We start from the raw sequence: 19,965 nt of genomic DNA on the forward strand, positions 1-19,965 counted from the left end.
GCATTCTAAGAGTCATAATTTTTAACATGTAAGGTCACTTTTGGCTTGCAAGATATTTCTATATTAATTGTATGTAATTATTATTATTATTATTATTATGAAAATAAATCACAAGACATGGTTTACCAAAAAATATAATGACATTTAGTTTTGTGCTTTTTTATAGTTGATAACTAAAAAAGTCCTTTTTTTGTTTATAGGTTTTTTAAGTACTGGGGACCAGGCAGCAAAAGGCAATTATGGATTACTTGACCAAATACAAGCTTTACGATGGATTGAAGAAAACATTGGATCCTTTGGAGGGGATCCAAAAAGAGTGACCATCTTTGGCTCAGGAGCAGGAGCGTCTTGTGTTAGCCTCTTGACCTTGTCTCACTATTCAGAAGGTAACATGATTTCCACTCTGATCAAAATAAAGTAAAATAAATAGAAATAGAGATATGTGTTTGTTTTAATAACATGAAGGAAATGTCCTATCTGAATTAAATGATAAAGCTATATTATTTTAAAAAATTCAGCAGAAACCTAAGTAGTGCTACTTGTATGAGCTGTCTTCTTCATCTTTCCGCTTCTTACCATATCCTATCCCTGGCCAGTTTTTGTTTCACTTTCTTTTCCATTAAAAAAAAGAATCAATTTAGATTTGTGATTTAACAGTAATGTTGGTTGGCTCATTAATGCCTTTCTTAGAAATTATCAAATTCTAATTTGTCTGTGATTATTTTTTACTATGTATGATCATAAGAGCCATTTATGAAATCCTTATTCAGTCTAAGTTTTATTTGTTAATGACTGTGGATGCAGAGATAGTAAATATAATATGAAAGGGAATATCAGAGAGTACTAATACCATTCACCTTTTAGCCATGACTTAAAAAAAAATTCCCTTATTCTTGTGCCATAGCTTAATAAAAATAGTGATAGACATTTTACTTCAATATTTATATTCACATTATTTTACTGAAGCACTTAAATGTTAATTTTTTAAAATGATTTTTGGTGTATTTTGCGCATAGGACAAATACAGACTCAGAATTTCAGTGCTGTAAGGAACTTAAGACCTAGTAATCATTTAATAAACATTTGCTTATTTGAGTTACTGAAACAAACCATTATCAAAACATATTATAATGTCATTTGACATGTTTTATGTAATTTTTTTACCAAAATTAGAAAAAAAACCTGACATCTATTCATGTAGGAGATAATAATGTATAGAAGGGGGAAAAATCCGCTAGAGATATTTTAAATACATGGGAGTCAGACTTTTGGCAGCTTTAAGCATTTGGGATGCAGCCCTGAAACTGGCAGAGAACAAAGGTCTCTGAACACCCAAAATAGATGTCCCAAAGACTCTAGTCAGTTAGTCAGTTATTTCACGTTTATTAAGTGCCTGCTGTGTGCCCCCACACTGAGGATATAAAGTGAGCCAAAAGACAACCACTGCTCTCAAGCACTTCAGTTTTGATGGAGGAGACAATAAGCAAGTGATTATGTTCAAACAAGATATGTACAGGATAATCAGTGATGGCAAGGCATGAGAATTAAATAGAATCAGGAAAGGCTTCCTTTAGCATGTAGGATTTTAGGTGGGATTCGAAGAAGCTAGGAAGCAGAGATGAGGAGGAAGAGAATTCTAAGCATAGGGTATAGCTAGTGAAAATGGCTGAAGCTGGCAATGGAATGTTTTATGTGAGGAACAGCCAGGAGTTAATTTTCAAAGCATCTCAGTGACTAACACTGTTACTGGATGGCAAAGACCTCTACATTATATGTCACTTTACTCTTTAGGCCCTATCTCCTGTTTTTGGAGATGCTTCTTTAACAAACAATTTTCAATACCTTGATAATCTGGTTTCCAAAAGTATGTCAGGTTCAAGGTAGCAAACTAGAGAATTGGTGGGATTGGAGGAGTTGGAGAAGTGACAGCTGATCTCTTGAGTTTGGGAGAGGTCTAATACAAGGACACATAAAAGTCTAAGCAGAACTACATTTTTGTACAATATGTAAGTGGAAATTAATAACAATAACCGTAGGTTAAATAGTACAGATTGGTCCCAGTGGAAGAAGGAGAGATAGTAAGGTTAAGCTCTTTATCTGAAAAAGTAAAATTTATCAGATTCCTTAGGCACTGAAGAGGTAAGCTGTTCTGAGGAAAAAGATTAGAAAAGCTTGTTTTTCTACTCCTTCCCCAGCAAAGCAGAATGAATGCAGCCTCACTGTAGCAGATGGGTGGAACTCTTCCCTTGAGAGGGCAGCAAGTGAATGAATGGGTGGAGCATGTGACATCTTCTACATTTATAATCCAACTTTTTAGGACAGTTCTTCAATGTTGACAGTGTTCTTTGTTCTTTTTTTTTTCATGATTGACGTTTTCTCTGTACTTGAAAAAATGATTGGTCTTTTTTATGTCAAGTTCAAATCAACTAAAAGATTTATCTTAGTTCTGAGAAATCTCTCTCTTTAAGTAACATTTGCTCCATTCTAATTTTGTTGACTGTCATTTGGATAGGACTTTGCAGTACTTCCAAAGACTCTGAATCATTTTACTTGTCTTACGCTATATCCTGCAACAGGATACATACAGGTCACTCTATTTTCTCTACAGAGTAAATAGCCCATGTTAAAGTAAATATAATAAGAGATTAGTACAAATAGACTGTGTAACATAAAGTTCCTAAATAATGACCTTACCAGTTCAGCGTGGAGCCATTTAGAATTTCAGTTTCAAGTTACTCTCTGAGCCATCCTCTCTTAAAATCACATCTTGCTGATTAAAATCATCTTTTTCACCTATTTGATTGCTTCCATGATTTTAAAAGTTGACAGTGCAAGCTACTAGAATCAAATTTAATGCTTTATTCTTCCAGTGGCTCATGAGATGTCAGATCTTAAACTCAGGCTAGCATTTAAGTCTAAAAAAGGAAAGATAGTGAACAGAACACTCTGATTTTATAAGCCAATATCTCCTGTCCTGACATACTCCAAAAATAGAGGTTTTATACTTCTAGACATCCATGCAGTGGCATAAAATAGCGATTTCTTTTACCACATCAGCTCTAGCTTATTCTGAACCCTAAACTAAATAGGGTATTTTTGACAGTTTTGCAAATGCTGGACTTGGAACTAGTGTCTTTTTTTTGGAAATCATAAATTCTTTGGGACAAAATCATATTAGTTCCAATTGGAGAATTTAATTAGATATGGAAAAAAGTATTCTTTCAAATACACATTAAAATTTTTTTCAGATATTTACAGTTAAGGGAGAAAATGTGAAACAAGTAATTCAAAAGTATATCAGACCAAAATACTCCCACAAATTGAGCATATTAAATTGATTTTAGCTGAACATTTTTTTCCTAAATTACATGGCGCCTGGTAACTCTGTGAAAGAGGTACGTGTATAATTTTCCTTTGACCTTTAAACTAGTGAAAAGCATATTGACATGGAACAGAGAATTGGATTGCTTCTGACATTCATTTACTTGTGGGAGCTTTTCTAAGGTAAAAACTGAAAAATTCTAGAGTGGTAGATGAATAGTATGAATTTTCATTGGGGAGTGAACTTGTAAGGGTAGTTTCCTTTTCTTAACTCTGTAGTGTAGAAGAATTTCCTAGTAAAACTAGTGTCAAATGGAAAAAAATGAGTAAAAGAGAGGCTGAAATAGCTGAATGCTACTGTACTCAGAAATTCACATCCCTAAGATACAATAAAAGCATTCTTTGCTCAGTAAAAGCTGCTTTTTTATATTTTAGATTTTCATTTGCATGTACACAATTTGCACCTGCAGGTCTGTTCCAAAAGGCAATCATACAGAGTGGAACAGCCCTGTCCAGCTGGGCAGTGAACTACCAGCCTGCCAAGTACACTCGGATATTGGCAGATAAAGTGGGCTGCAACATGCTGGATACCACTGACATGGTTGAATGCCTTCGGAATAAGAACTACAAAGAACTCATTCAACAGACCATTACTCCAGCCACATACCACATTGCCTTCGGGCCCGTGATAGATGGTGATGTAATTCCAGATGACCCTCAGATTCTAATGGAGCAGGGGGAGTTCCTAAACTATGACATAATGCTTGGCGTGAACCAAGGGGAAGGCTTAAAGTTTGTTGATGGTATTGTTGACAATGAAGATGGCGTTTCTCCAAATGATTTTGACTTCTCTGTCTCCAACTTTGTGGACAATCTGTATGGTTATCCAGAAGGCAAAGACACCCTCCGGGAGACGATAAAGTTCATGTACACTGATTGGGCAGATAAAGAAAACCCTGAAACTCGAAGGAAGACCCTGGTTGCCCTTTTTACTGATCATCAATGGGTCGCTCCTGCTGTTGCCACAGCTGACCTACACGCCCAGTATGGCTCCCCAACATATTTCTATGCATTCTACCACCATTGCCAAAGTGAAATGAAACCAAGCTGGGCTGATTCAGCCCATGGAGATGAAGTTCCATATGTTTTTGGCATTCCCATGATTGGTCCTACTGAACTCTTCAGCTGTAACTTCTCCAAGAATGATGTCATGCTTAGTGCAGTGGTTATGACATACTGGACAAACTTCGCCAAAACTGGGTATGTTTTACTCTAAGGCAGCTTTCTTCTGGCTGCCATGTTTTGTGTTTTTGGTTTTTAGTTAAACAATTACACTAGACCTAGAGTCCTGCAACGTTCAATACCTTTGCTCCAGAATTTTACATTTGTGACAAAAGGGAAAACATAGCAATGTCTCTTCAAGGTTTACTGTAACTTAAAGTTACTTCATCATTCTGTCAAATAATTTTTATATGGCTGGTTGGATAATAACTGCACAGGTCAATTTTTTCTAGCTTGATGTGGCCTGATTAGAAATGGCAGTTTTCTCAGAGGGAAAAAATTAAATTCTTTCATTATACTGTATAAAAGTGGGAGTACGCCTTAATGTTTTCCATCTCAAAGAGGCTACATACATCTGTTGGGAGGAAAGGCAATTCTTGAAGAAGACTGCCCTCATGGGAAATTGTATAGCCAGGCTTACTGCATAGCAGCATAAATGAAATGTGCTTCCTATTAACTATGGAGAAATCTCATCCTCATAACTGTGCTGCTAAATATATTTGAAAAAGGTATGGAAAACACAAACAACTGTTACAGAGATTTGGAAATACAGCAGAATCTCTACTGTGTAGATACTGTGCAAACATGGAAGGAAAACCCCTAAAGCTACTTAAATGGCTAATAATAGTCTGTTTTCACTAACTCTTGTCCTGTATCATCCTTTTGACAAATAATGCAGTATTGTTCTATTCTATTTAGTGCTGTGCTTTTTTTTTTCACCTTGAAACTCTTGTACTGAATTAAAAATAAAGATGCTTATGGTACCAAGGGATGGTAAATCTTTCCAATGAACACTTATTGCAGGGTTAGGCTCTTATAACTGCAGTGCAGTGCAGTAATATTAGCAAAAATATTAGAAGAAAACAAAGATGCTCAGCTCGGAATCTTGGAAAGTTTATCAACTTTCAATCTTTAATGAATCTAAACAATATTTTTGTGGAAAATGTGTTTATTTGATTTCTATTTTAGTGGTAATTTAGTGGTGAAGAATGGACATTGTATCTAGGTGGTTTTATTTACTTTATTATAGTCATTGTGTATTCTGTCAGGGAGAGTGGTTTTGGATTATAGTGCTGGCAAAATAGAAACACTGGAATAAGTGGAAATACGGCATTACTCTTCAAAACGATGATACAAGGCAAGGGTTAATAAATACATCTTATTGTTAGCCCATTTAGCTGCTTCAGGGATTTTCCTTCAGTATTTGTAGAGTATCTACACAGTAGAGATTTAGATATCTTTCTGAATCCATATAATTGACATTTGCATTTTTCATATCTTTTCAAATATGTATTTGTCTACAAAATCTTATGCAGGGGTGCCTGAATCCAGGAAATCCCAATAGGAAAAAAACGCAAACTCAGAAAAAATATTAACTGGTAGGTAACTGTATTACCAGAATGTTTTCTGATTTATAAAGTATTCACTGAAGTCATCAACCAGTATTTGTTAAGCATGTGCTGTGAGAGGATATGGGGAAAAACCAAAGATATCACCACAGTTGTGTGAGGATGTTTAAAGCATGGTGTCTGACACTGAAGGGTTTCCATTCTTGTGAGGGTGACAAGAGCAAAAACAATTATAGAGAACACTAGAGGAGAGTAGCATGAATTTTTGTACTATAGATTATATGACCTATCAGAATTCAGAGAAGCATAAAGATAAAATGAGCCAGAGTAGTGAAGGATTAGAGCATGGCCCTACAAATATAGGCGTGAACTGGACTGACCAGGAGGAACAGGAAAGAACATTTAAGTCACCAATGCTGAGTAAGAATAGGAAGAAATACTGGACTAAGATTCAGAACACTTGGGTTCTTGTCCTAATTCCACAGATTCTTAGCTAGGTGACCTTGTCAAATTAATTACTGTTTCATTATCTGATGGATGAGAACACTTCTGCCTGTCCCAGTGCTGTAAGTATTAAATGATAGATTAGGATAATAGGATCGTAGATATAGGACTGTAAGATTCTAAAGAGGCCATCTAGCCCAACCCCTTAAATTTTCAGATGAGGAAACTTAGGCCTAAGATCGTTAAGTGACTTGCTCAAGGTCATGTAATAGTGAGCGTAAGAGAAAATTCTGTGATAACGTTTAATTGATCAATCAAGAAAGAAGTGCAGCTTTTATTATAAATTATTATAAATAATTGAGAGCCAGTGTGGTATTTTGAGTATAAAGTCAACCTCAAAGCCAGAGAGTGTTCAAATCTTTCTTCATACCCATTCTTGTTCTGTGGCCCTAGACAAGTCACTTAAATTCGCAATACTTAAGCAGCTTTTCAAGTGGTGCCGTGGATCAGGAGCAGATCCTGAAATCAGGAAGTTCAAAATCAGTTCGCGATTGAGTTCATGAACTCACAATGAGTTCAGATCAGCCTTAGACACATAGTATTGTGTGACCTTGGTCAAATCACTTACTCTGTTTGCATCAGTTTCCTCATTTGTAAAATGGGAATAATAATAGCACTTATACGTCAGGATTGTTATGAAGATCACTGAGAAAATATATGTAAAGTACTTTGCGCAGTGCTGGACTGACAGTAGGCACTACATAAATGCTAACTATTATTTATATTGTAATTACTACCATTATAAGTGGCAGTGAAGGTGGGAGTTTCCCCACCTGGAAATTCCCAATATAATGAAATCATATGGAGAAATCTAGTCCTTGTATCTTCCCCCTATTGATCAATTTACCAATAAGCATTTATCAAGCAGATGCTAGTTACAAGCTCTGTACTAGGCACTAGTGATACAAATATAAAAGTGAGACAGTCCCTGCTAGCTGAGAACTTCCATTCTCTTTTTTTTCTTTTATAAAATTTTTATTTAAAGTTTTCAGTTCCAAATTCTGTCCCTTCCTTCCGCCCTCCCTGAGATGGTAAGATATAGGTTATAGATGTGCAATTATGTAAAACATTTAGGAACTTTCATTCTAACATTCTTACATAATACACGGCCGGGGGGGGGGAAGGGAAGGAATACTAGTCAAGGAAAGGAGTTTTTGACTTGATAATTTCAGAAACTGTAATTGGAGCCCTAGGAGCTGTCAAACTCTTTCCAGTACTTGGCGGTATTGAGTTGACTTTTGTTCCCACAGCAAGAACAAGAGGTAGAAAGGGGCAAGGTGTGATACAGAAATGGGAGAAGGGGTTATGGCAAGATTCCTATACTGAGTAGGTCCTGGTGTCCTTTTATGTTGCTGCTGGATTGGATGAGAAGCATAGTCTAGAGTCACTTTGATATAATGGGGTAGGTGAGTTCTCACTAACTCAACAATCAAGACAGCTCAACTTTAGGGTGGAATTCCAAAGCTGAGTGATTAGCCTACCCTAGGAGGGAGGAAAAAAGGAAACAAATAGATATTTAAATGTCTGCTCTGTGCTAGGCACTGTGCTAATAAGTATTTTGAAAATATTATCTTATTTGGTTCTTACAACAACCCATGGAGGTAGATGCGTGGTCTTTGGAGGTCTAGTCTAGAGAATCATAGTTTTTGTAAAGAAGGAATAGATAATTGTGGGATAAATGGCAAGACACCCATGTTGTGTAGGCCCTGGTGTTCTAGAGAAAGAATAGATGGGTTGTGAAGCATGGAGTATAACATATGCAATATTATTTTTATATGGTTGAGTAGTAATATGAAAGCAATTATTTTGTTAAATTGTGGAGTCAAGCTGATGATCTGTACTTTATATATAAGGAGACAACCATTGTAGGCCCTTGAAGAAAAGAGGTGCATAATGACAATGTTGTAATGTTGTGATTATTCTTACTACATTTAAAGCAAAATATGATTAACTCTCACATTGGATGATAAAGCTTGGATTGGATGTGGTCTGTCCCTAGTGGAATATTGTTGTTGTGCTGCCAGTGTTGTTCAGTCATTTCTGTCATGTCTGGCTCTTGGTCACTGCTTAGAATTTTCTTGGCAAAGATACTGGAGTGGTTTGTCATTTCCTTCTCTGGCTCATTTTTTTTCCCTAACACATGAGGAAACTGAGGTAAAGAGGGTTAAGTGACTTGCTCAGGGTGACAGAGCTAGGAAGTGCCTCAGGCCATATTTTAACTCAAACCTTCATGATTCCAGGCCCGATGCTCCATCTACTATGCTCCCTAGCTGCTAGTGGAGTATAATCTATACTAATAAGAGAGCTGACATCTGATTTGCCCAAATTCTGTTTATGCGCAACTTTTTAGTGAAGTATCCATTTAAATAAAGTGCTTTTTTAAAAACATAATTGGAATATATTTCATAGGTACATTTAATCAAAAATAGATAATGAGAATCTAAATTACCTGTAATTTATCTAGAAATCATTTCATGTCTGATAGTGTCAGGAAGAGAATTTGAACTTACAAAACTTTATGATCAGCTATATACAGTTAAAATGCATTACCTGGATATATAAATTAGTGCATTGGCTGAATGATTGATATAAAGCATGATGGCTTCCTTTGGTTATTATCACCATTCTCTAAAATATTAGCAAGTCAGGGATTTGCAGTTATTAATGGCTTATAAACATGTTTTATAGTACCATCTGTCACCATTATATGTGCTGCTGATGGGGCAAAAGCTTGTTGCAGTGAGGTAAATTTATTATTGTCTCTTGAGTGGAGTAACAGTCCTTCTGCATCTCCAACACATTCCCTAAAAGTCTGTATACCATTTCTCATATGCCCACTTGTAACAATGCCTGGCAAGTAGGAATGATCTATAAATGTAACTTTTCAAATATTCTCAGAGTTAACATTTCTGAACTTCTAATTAGATCTTAAAGTAGATGGATGACATCTGGTACCTCTTGTTGATAGACACAAGGAAATAAAACTGAGATTGTGCATTGGGCTATCTGCAGAGAAAAGGAAATATATTTTTAAAACTGAATAGAGCCCTGCCTTGCAAGATACTTGCCATTCACTAGCAGTGGATGTTTTGAAACAAAAGACTATTGGGAAGGGCTGTGTGAAAGTGTGTCTGAGTTTTTTCTCAAAGAATTCTGGGAGAAAGACATATGAAATTAACTAGGAAGAGGCAGAATACAGTGATTCCCCTAGACTTCTGGCTATTTTGGGAGCTGTAGGAGTGAGTGTTCTCTCAATAGGATAAAATACCTTTGTCTGAAGGAATGTAAAAGTAAGCTCACTGTATGATCTGTTCCATCACCATCTTTCTTCTCCCTAACCCTCTTACTCCCATTATGGAAATGCTAACCATGCCATCATCATTTCCTCCAGTCAGCATCCAGGAAGAATACTGTAAAATTTCCGCATCTTGGCACACATACCACACTACTGAAGTGGGCAAGCACAGTCAGTAATTACACATGGCAATGAATAACCTTACATTGGTCCTTCTGAAAAGAAAAAGAAATCTTTCACTAATAATTTCTTTGTTTCCTCTGATAGGCTAAGTGTTGTTTTTAAGACATTTTATACTAATTTCCTTTTCTTTATTCCAATACAGTGTAAGGTCCTTGACGACAAGGGGTGTTTTTCATTAATCTTTATATCCTCAGCATCTAATATAGTACTTGGCATAGTATAGTCACATAACAAATGCTTTTTGGATTAGATTAGATTCATATCATATTCTACACTTTCAGTACACCCAAAAGCCAAAACACATTTCTTTGTTTTGTATGGATTTCAGTGAACTATTTAAGAATTAGGAGTAACATGGAGCAGGGGATATAGAACTATAGTGTACCTATCCACTGCTTTAAGAGCACTAGAGTATGAAGATTAGGGTGAAGAATACCTGGGTTCAAATCCAGTTTCCATCACTTAATAGTTTCATGACTCTGAGCTAGGCATTTAAATGCTATGTGCCTCAGGCAAATCATCAGGTCAACCTACTTAATTTTTGGCCAAGACCAGTTGATGACCGGTTCTTCCTTGATGGAAGAAGTTTCATCCACTACTTAAAAATCATAAATTATTTGCATATTTCAGAATTATCTTAAAGCAATAGAATTTTTCACCCGTTTTTATTGTGACAATGCAGAATATTATTAGAGGGGCCATGTGGTGCTGTCAGTGATTCCTTTTTATTTACCTGTGTTACAACTCTCCATCTGAAGCAGATTTAAGGATAAACCCATATGATGAGCTGTGCTGTAACTGCATTTGACACTTGTTACCTGCTGTTAAAAGAAGTACCCTTTCTGTGGGAACTTTAAGGAGATGTTCATTATTATAAAATCATTTGTTATTAAAGAAATAATCAAAGCTGCCACATTTCTATCATACCTTAACAAATTTTGATGAGGATGAACTAAAATGCATTTGTAACTTTTTCGTTTTTTAAACTTATATGTTAGGCATTTAAATTGTATTTATAATCTGTTAAAGAACTTCATTTTTTCCCCCAAGATAGAGTATATTATATTGGCAAATTGGTTAAAGCTTGTAATATTAAGTATATGCTCTGCAGGTTTTTCTGTGCAAGTTTCATCATACATTACATAATTTTGTTTATCAGTTATTTAAAATTTTTAAAAAATATTGTAAGTTAAAATATCCTTACCTCCCTTTAGTTGTTATGGTTTGATATTTATGAGAAAATGATAAACGGTGTCAGAAGGAGTATGGGTATACCTACTTCCCACTTATTGGCTTTCAATATCTATTGTTTCCTTAATTTTACTCCTTAGAAGTTGTTTTGGTTTCTACTCACTTTTTGCCTCTATGATACTTTTGTATTAGGTTTATTATTTTTTTTAACTTGGCCTAATATGATTGCCAGAGACTTGTTGAATTTAGAGGACACTTTCTAGACACTTGAGAGCAAGTGAGATAAGATTATCATTGTAGTTAAATAGACATATGGCCCCTAATCACTTCCTTGTGAGACACAATTAAATTTATCTATGTCTTTCATAACCTATATCTTCTCCCCACCACCCCCGCCTCCCACCCCACAAAAGACAAAACTCCAGACGTGGTCCTACTAAAGAAGAGTATAGTATAGCTATCAGTTCCTATTCTTGAAACCAGTGTATCTCTTAATGTTACCCAGAATTACATTAGCCTTTTTGGCTGCCACATGACACTGTCTCTTGTCTAGTTTGTAATCTGCTAAAATCCACATATCTTTTGTCAGACTGCTATTTAACCATTACTTTCCTCTCTTGTACTTGTTAAGGGATTTAACCCTTAAGGAATTTTTGAACCCCAAGGGAAGACTTCACTTTTACCTTTAACTATTTTCATCTTAGTGCATTCATCCCAGTGTAAACCTATGGAGAACTTTTGGGATCCTGACCCAGTCAACCAGTGTACTCCCTCCAAGCTTTATGTCTCTGGAAAATTTGATGACCATGCCATCTATGCTTTTCCCCAGTTCATTGATAAAAATGTGAAATAACACAGGGCAAAGCACAGTTCCATAGAGATTCTTTGCCACATTGATACTGGATCATTAATGTTCACCCCTTTGGCCTGCCATCCCAAAGGCTCAGAATCCAAGTCCATACTTATCCATCCTTTCTACAAGAATGCATGAGGTATTTTATCATTTCATCTTTGCTAAAATCTAGGTACATTATATCTAATTGTTTAATAACAATGTAAAAAAAGAACTAATGTTAATTTGTCATGATCTGTTCTTAATGAAGCCATGTTGGCATACTTCCCTTTCTAGATCACTAACCATTTCTTAAATGATCTGTTACAGAGTTTTCCCAAGAATCAAAGTCAAGTTCACTGGCCCGTAGTATGCAGCATTTTTTTCTGAAAATTGGGAAATTTATTCCCACTCAGGTTTTCAAATATATATTTTTTTCTGAACTGAAGGTGCTGCCAGCATCTCAAACTCAACAAATATAAAATTGAGCTTACTATCTTCTTCTCTGAACCTGTCCTTCTACCATACCTCTTACTTTCTGTTGACAGAGCCATCATCAAAGTTTGCAAGTTATTTTTTACTTTTCTTCCTCATTCCCTACATCCAGTTGGTTGCCAAGTCTGGTTGATTCTCCCTACATAGGGCAGTATCTCTTAAAATGATTTTTTCTTCTATTAATATTCAGTACCTTAATTCATATGTTTAGTACTGCTTTGCTTGACTACTTGAATATTCTTCTCATTGGTCTCCCTGCCTCCAGTTTCTCCTCTCTACAATCTGTTCTATAAAATGTGTTCAAAATAATCTTATTAATGGATGGGTTGATATCACCCCCCCACTCAAAAATCTATAATTTTGCTCTAGTGATCAAATAAAAATTCCTTAGGTCAATATATAAGGCCTTCCATAGTCTGGCCCCCAACTTACCTTTCCAGTCATATTTTATATTATCTCTCTTCACCCCCAGACATTCTTTTTTAGTTTCTACATTGGACTAACAACTCTATCCCAAATTCAACACATTATCTTTTTTTTCTTCTGCATCCACATAGAATGTGGTGCCTCCTCACCTCTGTATTGTGTAGGGTTTTTTTTCTTTTTGTTTAAGGTTTGGCTCATATTCTTATTTCTCTATGATCCGCTCAGGTGTAAGTGTCCCTTCCTCCTCAAATTTTCTAAAACTACTTTTGTTGGATCTCTCCTTTGTCTTTATCATATTCTACCTTGCATTATGCTTGTTTATGCATAAGCTGTCATCTCTGTCTCCACCCCAGCAAAATACAAGCTCCTTGAATTGAGTGCCTATATTATTCTAATCTCATGCTCTCTGCCTCCTGCCAGAACCCAGAATTGTTCCTTATTCATGTCAACCAGTCAACACGCATTTATCAAGTGTATACTATGAAGCACATTGCTAAGTGCTACAATACAAAGAAAGGCTAAAAAAACAAAAACAAACCCCTACCTTCAAACTGTTTATAGTCCAATGAAGAGACAACATGTTAACAGCTGGGTAGACAGAAGATGTATACAGGGTAAACTGGACATAATCAACAGAAGAAAAGCGTTCCCTCTGTTGATTATCTCCACGTTCTTACTTTATAAATATTTGTTGAATTAAATGTGTAATCCAAAATTCTCACAGAACTTTTAAACATTATTTCTCAAGCCATAGATAATATTCTTCAAAATGTCCATGCCAAGTTAGTAAATGTAAAAATGCTTCAAATCTGTATACACCCAAATGTGTGGATTTATCTATAACAAAGATAGAAGAAAAAAAGGTTTCATTATTGCATCATTACAGCGAACAAATAATCTGCTTTGGCTAAAGTTTCTCAGATAATTGCACTCTCTTTTACTTTTCTTTGCTCTGCTATGTAAAATTGAAAGGAACCAGCTACAGGAGCCAAGTCTCTGAAATCAAGTTATGCTGCCTGTTTACTAGGCAGTTTTGCCTAATTACAGCAGACGGCTATTTCACTCCATTTTTTTTCTTTCCTTAACATCCCAAATCTACTTGAAACAGGAGCTCTGTACCCATTCTTAGGGTAGATGATCTCAACTCCTATTTTACCTTCATCAAAAATATCTGATATGTACTTTCTAAAGCCCATGCCTTCAAGTACTCGAAATTTGACAGTACCTTTATTCTATCAGTCTTAGGAAAACTCATTCCCTCATCTTCATTCAGCAGTCATTTCTTAAGCACCTTCTGTGTAAGGAAGTATACTAAGTTCTGAGAATATTGAAATAAAAATGCCATGGTGACATGGTCCTCCATAAGGTTGCATTCTATTTGGGGAAAGTAGAGATGGGGAAGAGGGCGTAACACACGTACCTGCTTTGGTGTAATACAAGATGAGTAACTCCCCCTCCCACCAGAAAAAAATATCTAAATGTGACAAGGAAATCTGAGGGAGAAGTCCTTTTCATCTGGGAAGGCTTCACACAGAGCAGATGAGCTGAACCTCTAATAAATGGAAGGATTCTGAAAAACAGAGATGAGCAAGGAGTGTACTCTAGACATTAGGAATAACGTGAATGAGTACTCAGAGGTAAGAAATAGCATTCTGAGTTCATGGATCAACTTAGTAGATTAGTTTGGTTGAAATGTAATGGAATGTAAACGGGGATCAACATGAAGATAGCCTGGAAAGGCAGGTTGGTTACAGATGAAGAATCTCAAATACTTGACTGCTGGGCTTTTTTCTGGAGGCAATACTCAATGATGATGTTTGAGCAGTGGATGTAGTGAAGACTAAAAAGTTATTTTGACATCTTAACCAAAGCTACTAGTTCTAGTGATGCTCTTAATCGCATATATACCTGTGTCCACCAGTACCTAGCACCAGAAATCATCCCTTCCCTTTCACCCATCAGTTTGACCTCTAGCCATTTCACATTTGCCTAACAACATGTTTAGGATACCACAGTTCCGTTCCTTGACCTACCTATCATCTCAAGCTCGTTTCTTCTATTTCTTCACCAAAATTCTTGCAGAATGCACCAGGAGCCTTTGTTACTCAGTACCCACTCATTACTCCAACTCATAACTTGTAATATGGCTTCTGTCTCCAAAATTCTATAGAAATTGCTGAAGGTTTCTTATGAGCTTTATATCAACCAAACAATAGCATTTTTTCAATTTTCATTTTCAAGACTTCTCTTCTTCATTTGAATTCTTGCTTGACACATTGTTCTTGGCTAATATTTTTGTCACCTCCTGGTTCTCATTTTACATCTCTCACCAAGTCTTCTCTGTCACTTTTCTTTCCAGTGCTTTAAGATGAATCTTTCTCAATTCTGAGCCCTAAGCCTTCTCTTCTTTTTCTTAACCACTCTCAGGAATCCAACTCTCAGCTTTATGCTAATATCTTATATATGTGTGGGGTGTGTGTGTGTGTGTGTGTGTGTATGTGTGCATATATGTTATATATAGATACTTATACACACACACATATATAATATATACACGCATACATATATATATGTACCTTTTTGTGTATATGCTGTCTCACTCAACAGAAAGGAAGCTCCTTGAGGACCAAGGCCAGCTTCTTTTTATCTTTTGTATCCTCGTTCATCTAGCAGATGTTTGGTCCTTAATAAGTATGTACTGATTTATCAATTGATTGATTGGTGTGTGGGCTTTCAAGTGCTTTCATTTGAGAGTGGTGGAGAAGGGAGAGGAATAAACACTTATTAAGTGTTGTGCTTAGCATTGTGCTAAACATTTGCAAATACCTCATTTCACCCCTTACAACAACCCTGTGATGTAGGTACTCTTATTAATGCTGCTTTACAGTTGAGAAAACTGAGGCAGACAAAAGTTAAGTGACTTACTCAGGGTCATGCAGCTGGTAAGTGTCTAAGGCCCGCTTTAAATTCAAGTCTTCCTGACCACAGGTCCAGTTCCCATATCCACTAAGCCTCCTAATTGCCTCAACCCTCCCACTCAACCAGTTTCTTAAGGAACTCCAGATCCCTCTGAGTGTCTTAGGATCTGTTTTATACTTTTTCTGCTGTTCTGTTTTAATAAGGTAAAGTACTAGGTTTGGTGTATATAAATTCAATACCATCACCTTATAATAGATATCTGTGGGATGTTGGGTATAGCCAGATTGTGGTGAATACATGTAGGCCATGTAAATGACTATTTGCATAATCAGAATGGTCCTACAGCCAAGTTAGCCAATTTTGGGGGTGGGCTAACTCTGTAGAGATTCTGCATAGCTATCCAGACCTGGCCCTGTTTCTGGAGAAATTTTATTGTTGTATAATGTTAATCAGAACCTTATTTGTAGAGAATTGCTGACATTTGCAATACGTCTTGCAAGTCAGTCTGCATAGTTTCCAATTTCTGTAATATACTAGAATATGACAATGGGAGATGGCATCAGAAGGAGGGAAGGTTGTAGGTGGAAACCATTCAATAGGTATTCAACTCAACAGATATTTAAGTGCCTACTGGTACAAAGATGAAAGAATAATAAACCAATATTGGCAAATATAATTCATTCCACAGAAAAGTGTAAGTACAGGGTGATGGAGCAAAGAAGAAATCGATCTAAAAGCAATTATTAAGTACTTTCTAGCTACCATGTGCCATGAATCAAATGAGATAATATATGTGATATATGTAGCACAGTGCCTGGCACATAGCAGGTGCTTTATAAATGCTAATTCCTTTCCCCTCACTTCCTCTCTTTTCCCTATCAGGTTTGAAGAATATCTGTTTTATAGTCCACCTTTGACACATACTGGCTCTGTGACCCTCAGCAAGTCACAGCTTCCCAGTGCTCTGGGCAGTTCTCTAACTTGTTCCAAGTTGTAGAAAAGGTGCTGCCCAGAACTGGTAGAGGCAGTCTCCTCTCTAAAGAGTTCCCTTGGGGGGGTGGGGCAGCTAAGTGGCGCAGTGGATAAAGCACCAGCCCTGGAGTCAGGAGGACCTGAGTTCAAATCCAGACTCAGACACATAACACTTACTAGCTGTGTGACCCTGGGCAAGTCACTTAACCCCATTGCCTAACCAAAAAAAAAAAAAGAGTTCCCTGTACCAATAAAATCACAGGTTCAGGCCCTGTCGCTGTGACTGTGTTCTAGGCACTAGGTACTGTGGTACATTGTATTTGGCCTAGACAAACCATTCTGAGAAAAATTGATGGAGATGAGAACATTTTCTGCTTCAGATGTTAGGGAAATTTCAAGCAGGTAGGAGCACTTGTATTAAACCATGAAGCCTTTCAAAAGGATTTTAAAGAATAAATATGAGAGGGATTCAAGGCAGAAGAAATAACTATTATAGATGACAAGGCAATATCAAGGAATAGCTTGGAGTTCGGTTTTATCGTCCTTGGGCTATCCAAGGGAAATGATTTAAAATTAAATTGTAAAGATCAGGAAGAGCCAAATTTTAGAGGGCCTTTTGTTAAAGAGTTTGTATTTTAACCTCTGGACAAGAGGAAGCTAGTGGAGGATTTGAAACTATTGTTTGCTTTGAATGAAGTGATTTGTTTCAATGAATAGATGGAATTGACATGCCAAAATTTTTTTGTAGATTTATTTGTAGACTATTTGTTTTGGTGATCAGTATATAGCCTGAGGAGTACTCTTTCACTCTTTTGTTTTCTCACTCTGACTAACTACCTTTTACCCAAAAGGAGTTGAGTAGGATTGGTAAAAACAAAGTAGATGCCCTACTCAGATGTGCTGTGAACAGGGAGATGATTTAATCTGAAGCTCTTCTTCAGGAATGATGTGTAGTTTGAACATTGACAGGGAATGATTCAGTCAAGGGTGTGCTGGAGCCAGCTCTAACTGGCTTGCTCATGGTTACATTTTCCATGTGAGCATTTACACATCAGAGCACTAAAAATCAGGGCTTGATTTATTGTTTTGTTGATTGTCTGGACTTAATAATGCAAATTAAATTTAATATGGCACATGTGTACATTTTCCTCTGGCCTCATTGTTAAACATTTACCATCACATCCCCTATAAATATTTCTTGAGCTCAGCAAGAGTGCAGAAGACTAAGGGGATGAAGTTAATACCAGACTGGAAGTCTGGTGACTAGAGGTTAATAATAATAATAATAACAACAACTGACATTTATATGGCACTTTAAGATTTGCAAAGTGTTTTGTATCCATTATCTCATTTGAGCCTTTGAATACCCCTGGATTCAGTGGTAGAGCAGGGATGGAGGAACACCTGGGTGGAGGAAGTAATCCGTTTGGACAGTGTGCCTACAATTATCAGGATGGTGCCATACACTTGGAAAAGCTGCAAGTCCATGATAAAAGCTAGCAACATAAGTTTATTGGAATATTGGCAGAGTCTGTAGCATGTCAGCCATCATTCTCAGCAGGGTTCGTATTGATCTTTTTGTGTTACAGTGTTACAGTGATCCGTACGTGCTACAGTTATGGTCACCATTAACTCTTGAACAACAACATGTATTTGAGAGAAACCATAGTGATGGACCACAGGGCTCTGATGACACAAACACAACATTTGAGATCAAGTTATAGTAATAATCACAAGAGAAGGAGCCTGTCCCACACCCATAGTTGTGAGACCCGCCAAATGCTAAGAAGTTGGTCAGCCAGGTTTTAGAATAGACATCAATCCTGAAAGTCTGTTAACTAGAGGATTTTTACTAGTATATTTAATCAGATTTATACTGCTAAAATGTTCTCAGGGCAAAATGGTGGCTGCCATAGTGTACCATCTGTGGTTTGTCCACATGTAGATACCTCATCAGTGACATAACTCTCTGATGAAAATTATGAGTTAAATTAATGAAGAATAGTAACCGATATCTGTAGCTAGTTTAATTTATATGTGATCTAAAAGTTCTCCTTTTTTTTATTATAAAGTGAAGCATAAATGTCATGCCCTATCTTATTCCTCCTGAAATGGGCCCAAGCTTGGGTTTGCTATTGACAGTGGGAATGGGGAGCTGGATTACAGGGAAGAATACCCTGCTGGCTTCAGCCCAGCAGGCTGCCCTATGCTGGCAGATCTGGCGTCAGGATATGTCTGCTGAGTAAGGCACACATTGGCCTACCAGAAATCAGCCAATGTCCTTTGTAGTATCAGAGAGGCCATTTACTAGCTAAGTTCACAAGGAAGCATCTATGTCAGAGGAAGGATATAGCTAAACTTTTGAATCAAGCTATGTAATTGTAGATAACTATATGTAAATTAAACACACATGTGCTCACCAGCTGTATGTGTATACACATAGATACTTGTACATACACATATAAACATACATATACATTTGCCTTTATATATAATCCAAGGGCAGAGTTTTTTTGAGTTTGGCAATATCACACATTATTGTAGGACTACATGATCCACCTTTTTGCCTTGCTTGTCCAGCTTGATGAGCCATCAGATATCATTTCAGGCAGCTACGAACCCAAGTTAATTGGATTCACATGTAATTCCATTGAGGAAAAATAAAGCAGGTGTGCCTAGTCTTAGGGACATAAGAATCACACACAAATTCTTATTAAAATCATGAAAACCTAATTAATAAGACCTTTGTAATACCAAAACTAAGTCATAGGCTTTCTCTAAGAAAGCAGTTTTACTTTCCCCACAACAGATCTAAAATCTGTTCCACTACACGGTCAGCCAAGGTCTGTGCTCATGTATTAGCTTGTCTCTCTGTGTAAGTTAACAATTCCTATGCAATTATTATAGACTTGTAAAATTGCCAAAGCTCTGTCATAATTTATCTAAAACTGATATACTTAAGTAGGTTTTCTTGTTTCTTACTTTTCATATTCTTTATTAAAAGTCAAATAACATACATTTTTCAAGTAGTTACTTTTGCACCCTGCACAAGAGTTTAAAAGGAATACCTTTTCTAAAATATCTATTATCTAGTTTGGGCAACATTATGTTCCCTAACACACATATATAAATTAACACAAGCAGCACTCCAGTGCCAGATTGTATGGTACAAACCTTAAATTATGTCACAATTTAGA

The 19,965-nt window shown here is 36.5% G+C and overlaps 1 protein-coding gene across 4 annotated transcripts in view; it reads left to right on the forward strand.

Annotated features, from left to right (window-relative positions):
- NLGN4X (neuroligin 4 X-linked) overlaps window positions 1-19,965 on the forward strand; it is a 426,216-nt gene that overhangs the window by 398,503 nt on the left and 7,748 nt on the right. For all 4 annotated transcript variants that reach the window (XM_021006227.2, XM_021006232.2, XM_021006233.2 and 1 more), the window contains 2 exons: window positions 201-386; window positions 3,792-4,581. In XM_021006227.2, the coding sequence (XP_020861886.1) occupies window positions 201-386; window positions 3,792-4,581 (976 nt within the window). The remainder of the gene's footprint in view (window positions 1-200; window positions 387-3,791; window positions 4,582-19,965) is intronic.

Source organism: Phascolarctos cinereus, unplaced genomic scaffold, assembly GCF_003287225.1.
Source record: "Phascolarctos cinereus isolate Bilbo 61053 unplaced genomic scaffold, phaCin_HiC Scaffold_726;HRSCAF=1367, whole genome shotgun sequence".
Classification (NCBI taxonomy): domain Eukaryota; kingdom Metazoa; phylum Chordata; class Mammalia; order Diprotodontia; family Phascolarctidae; genus Phascolarctos; species Phascolarctos cinereus.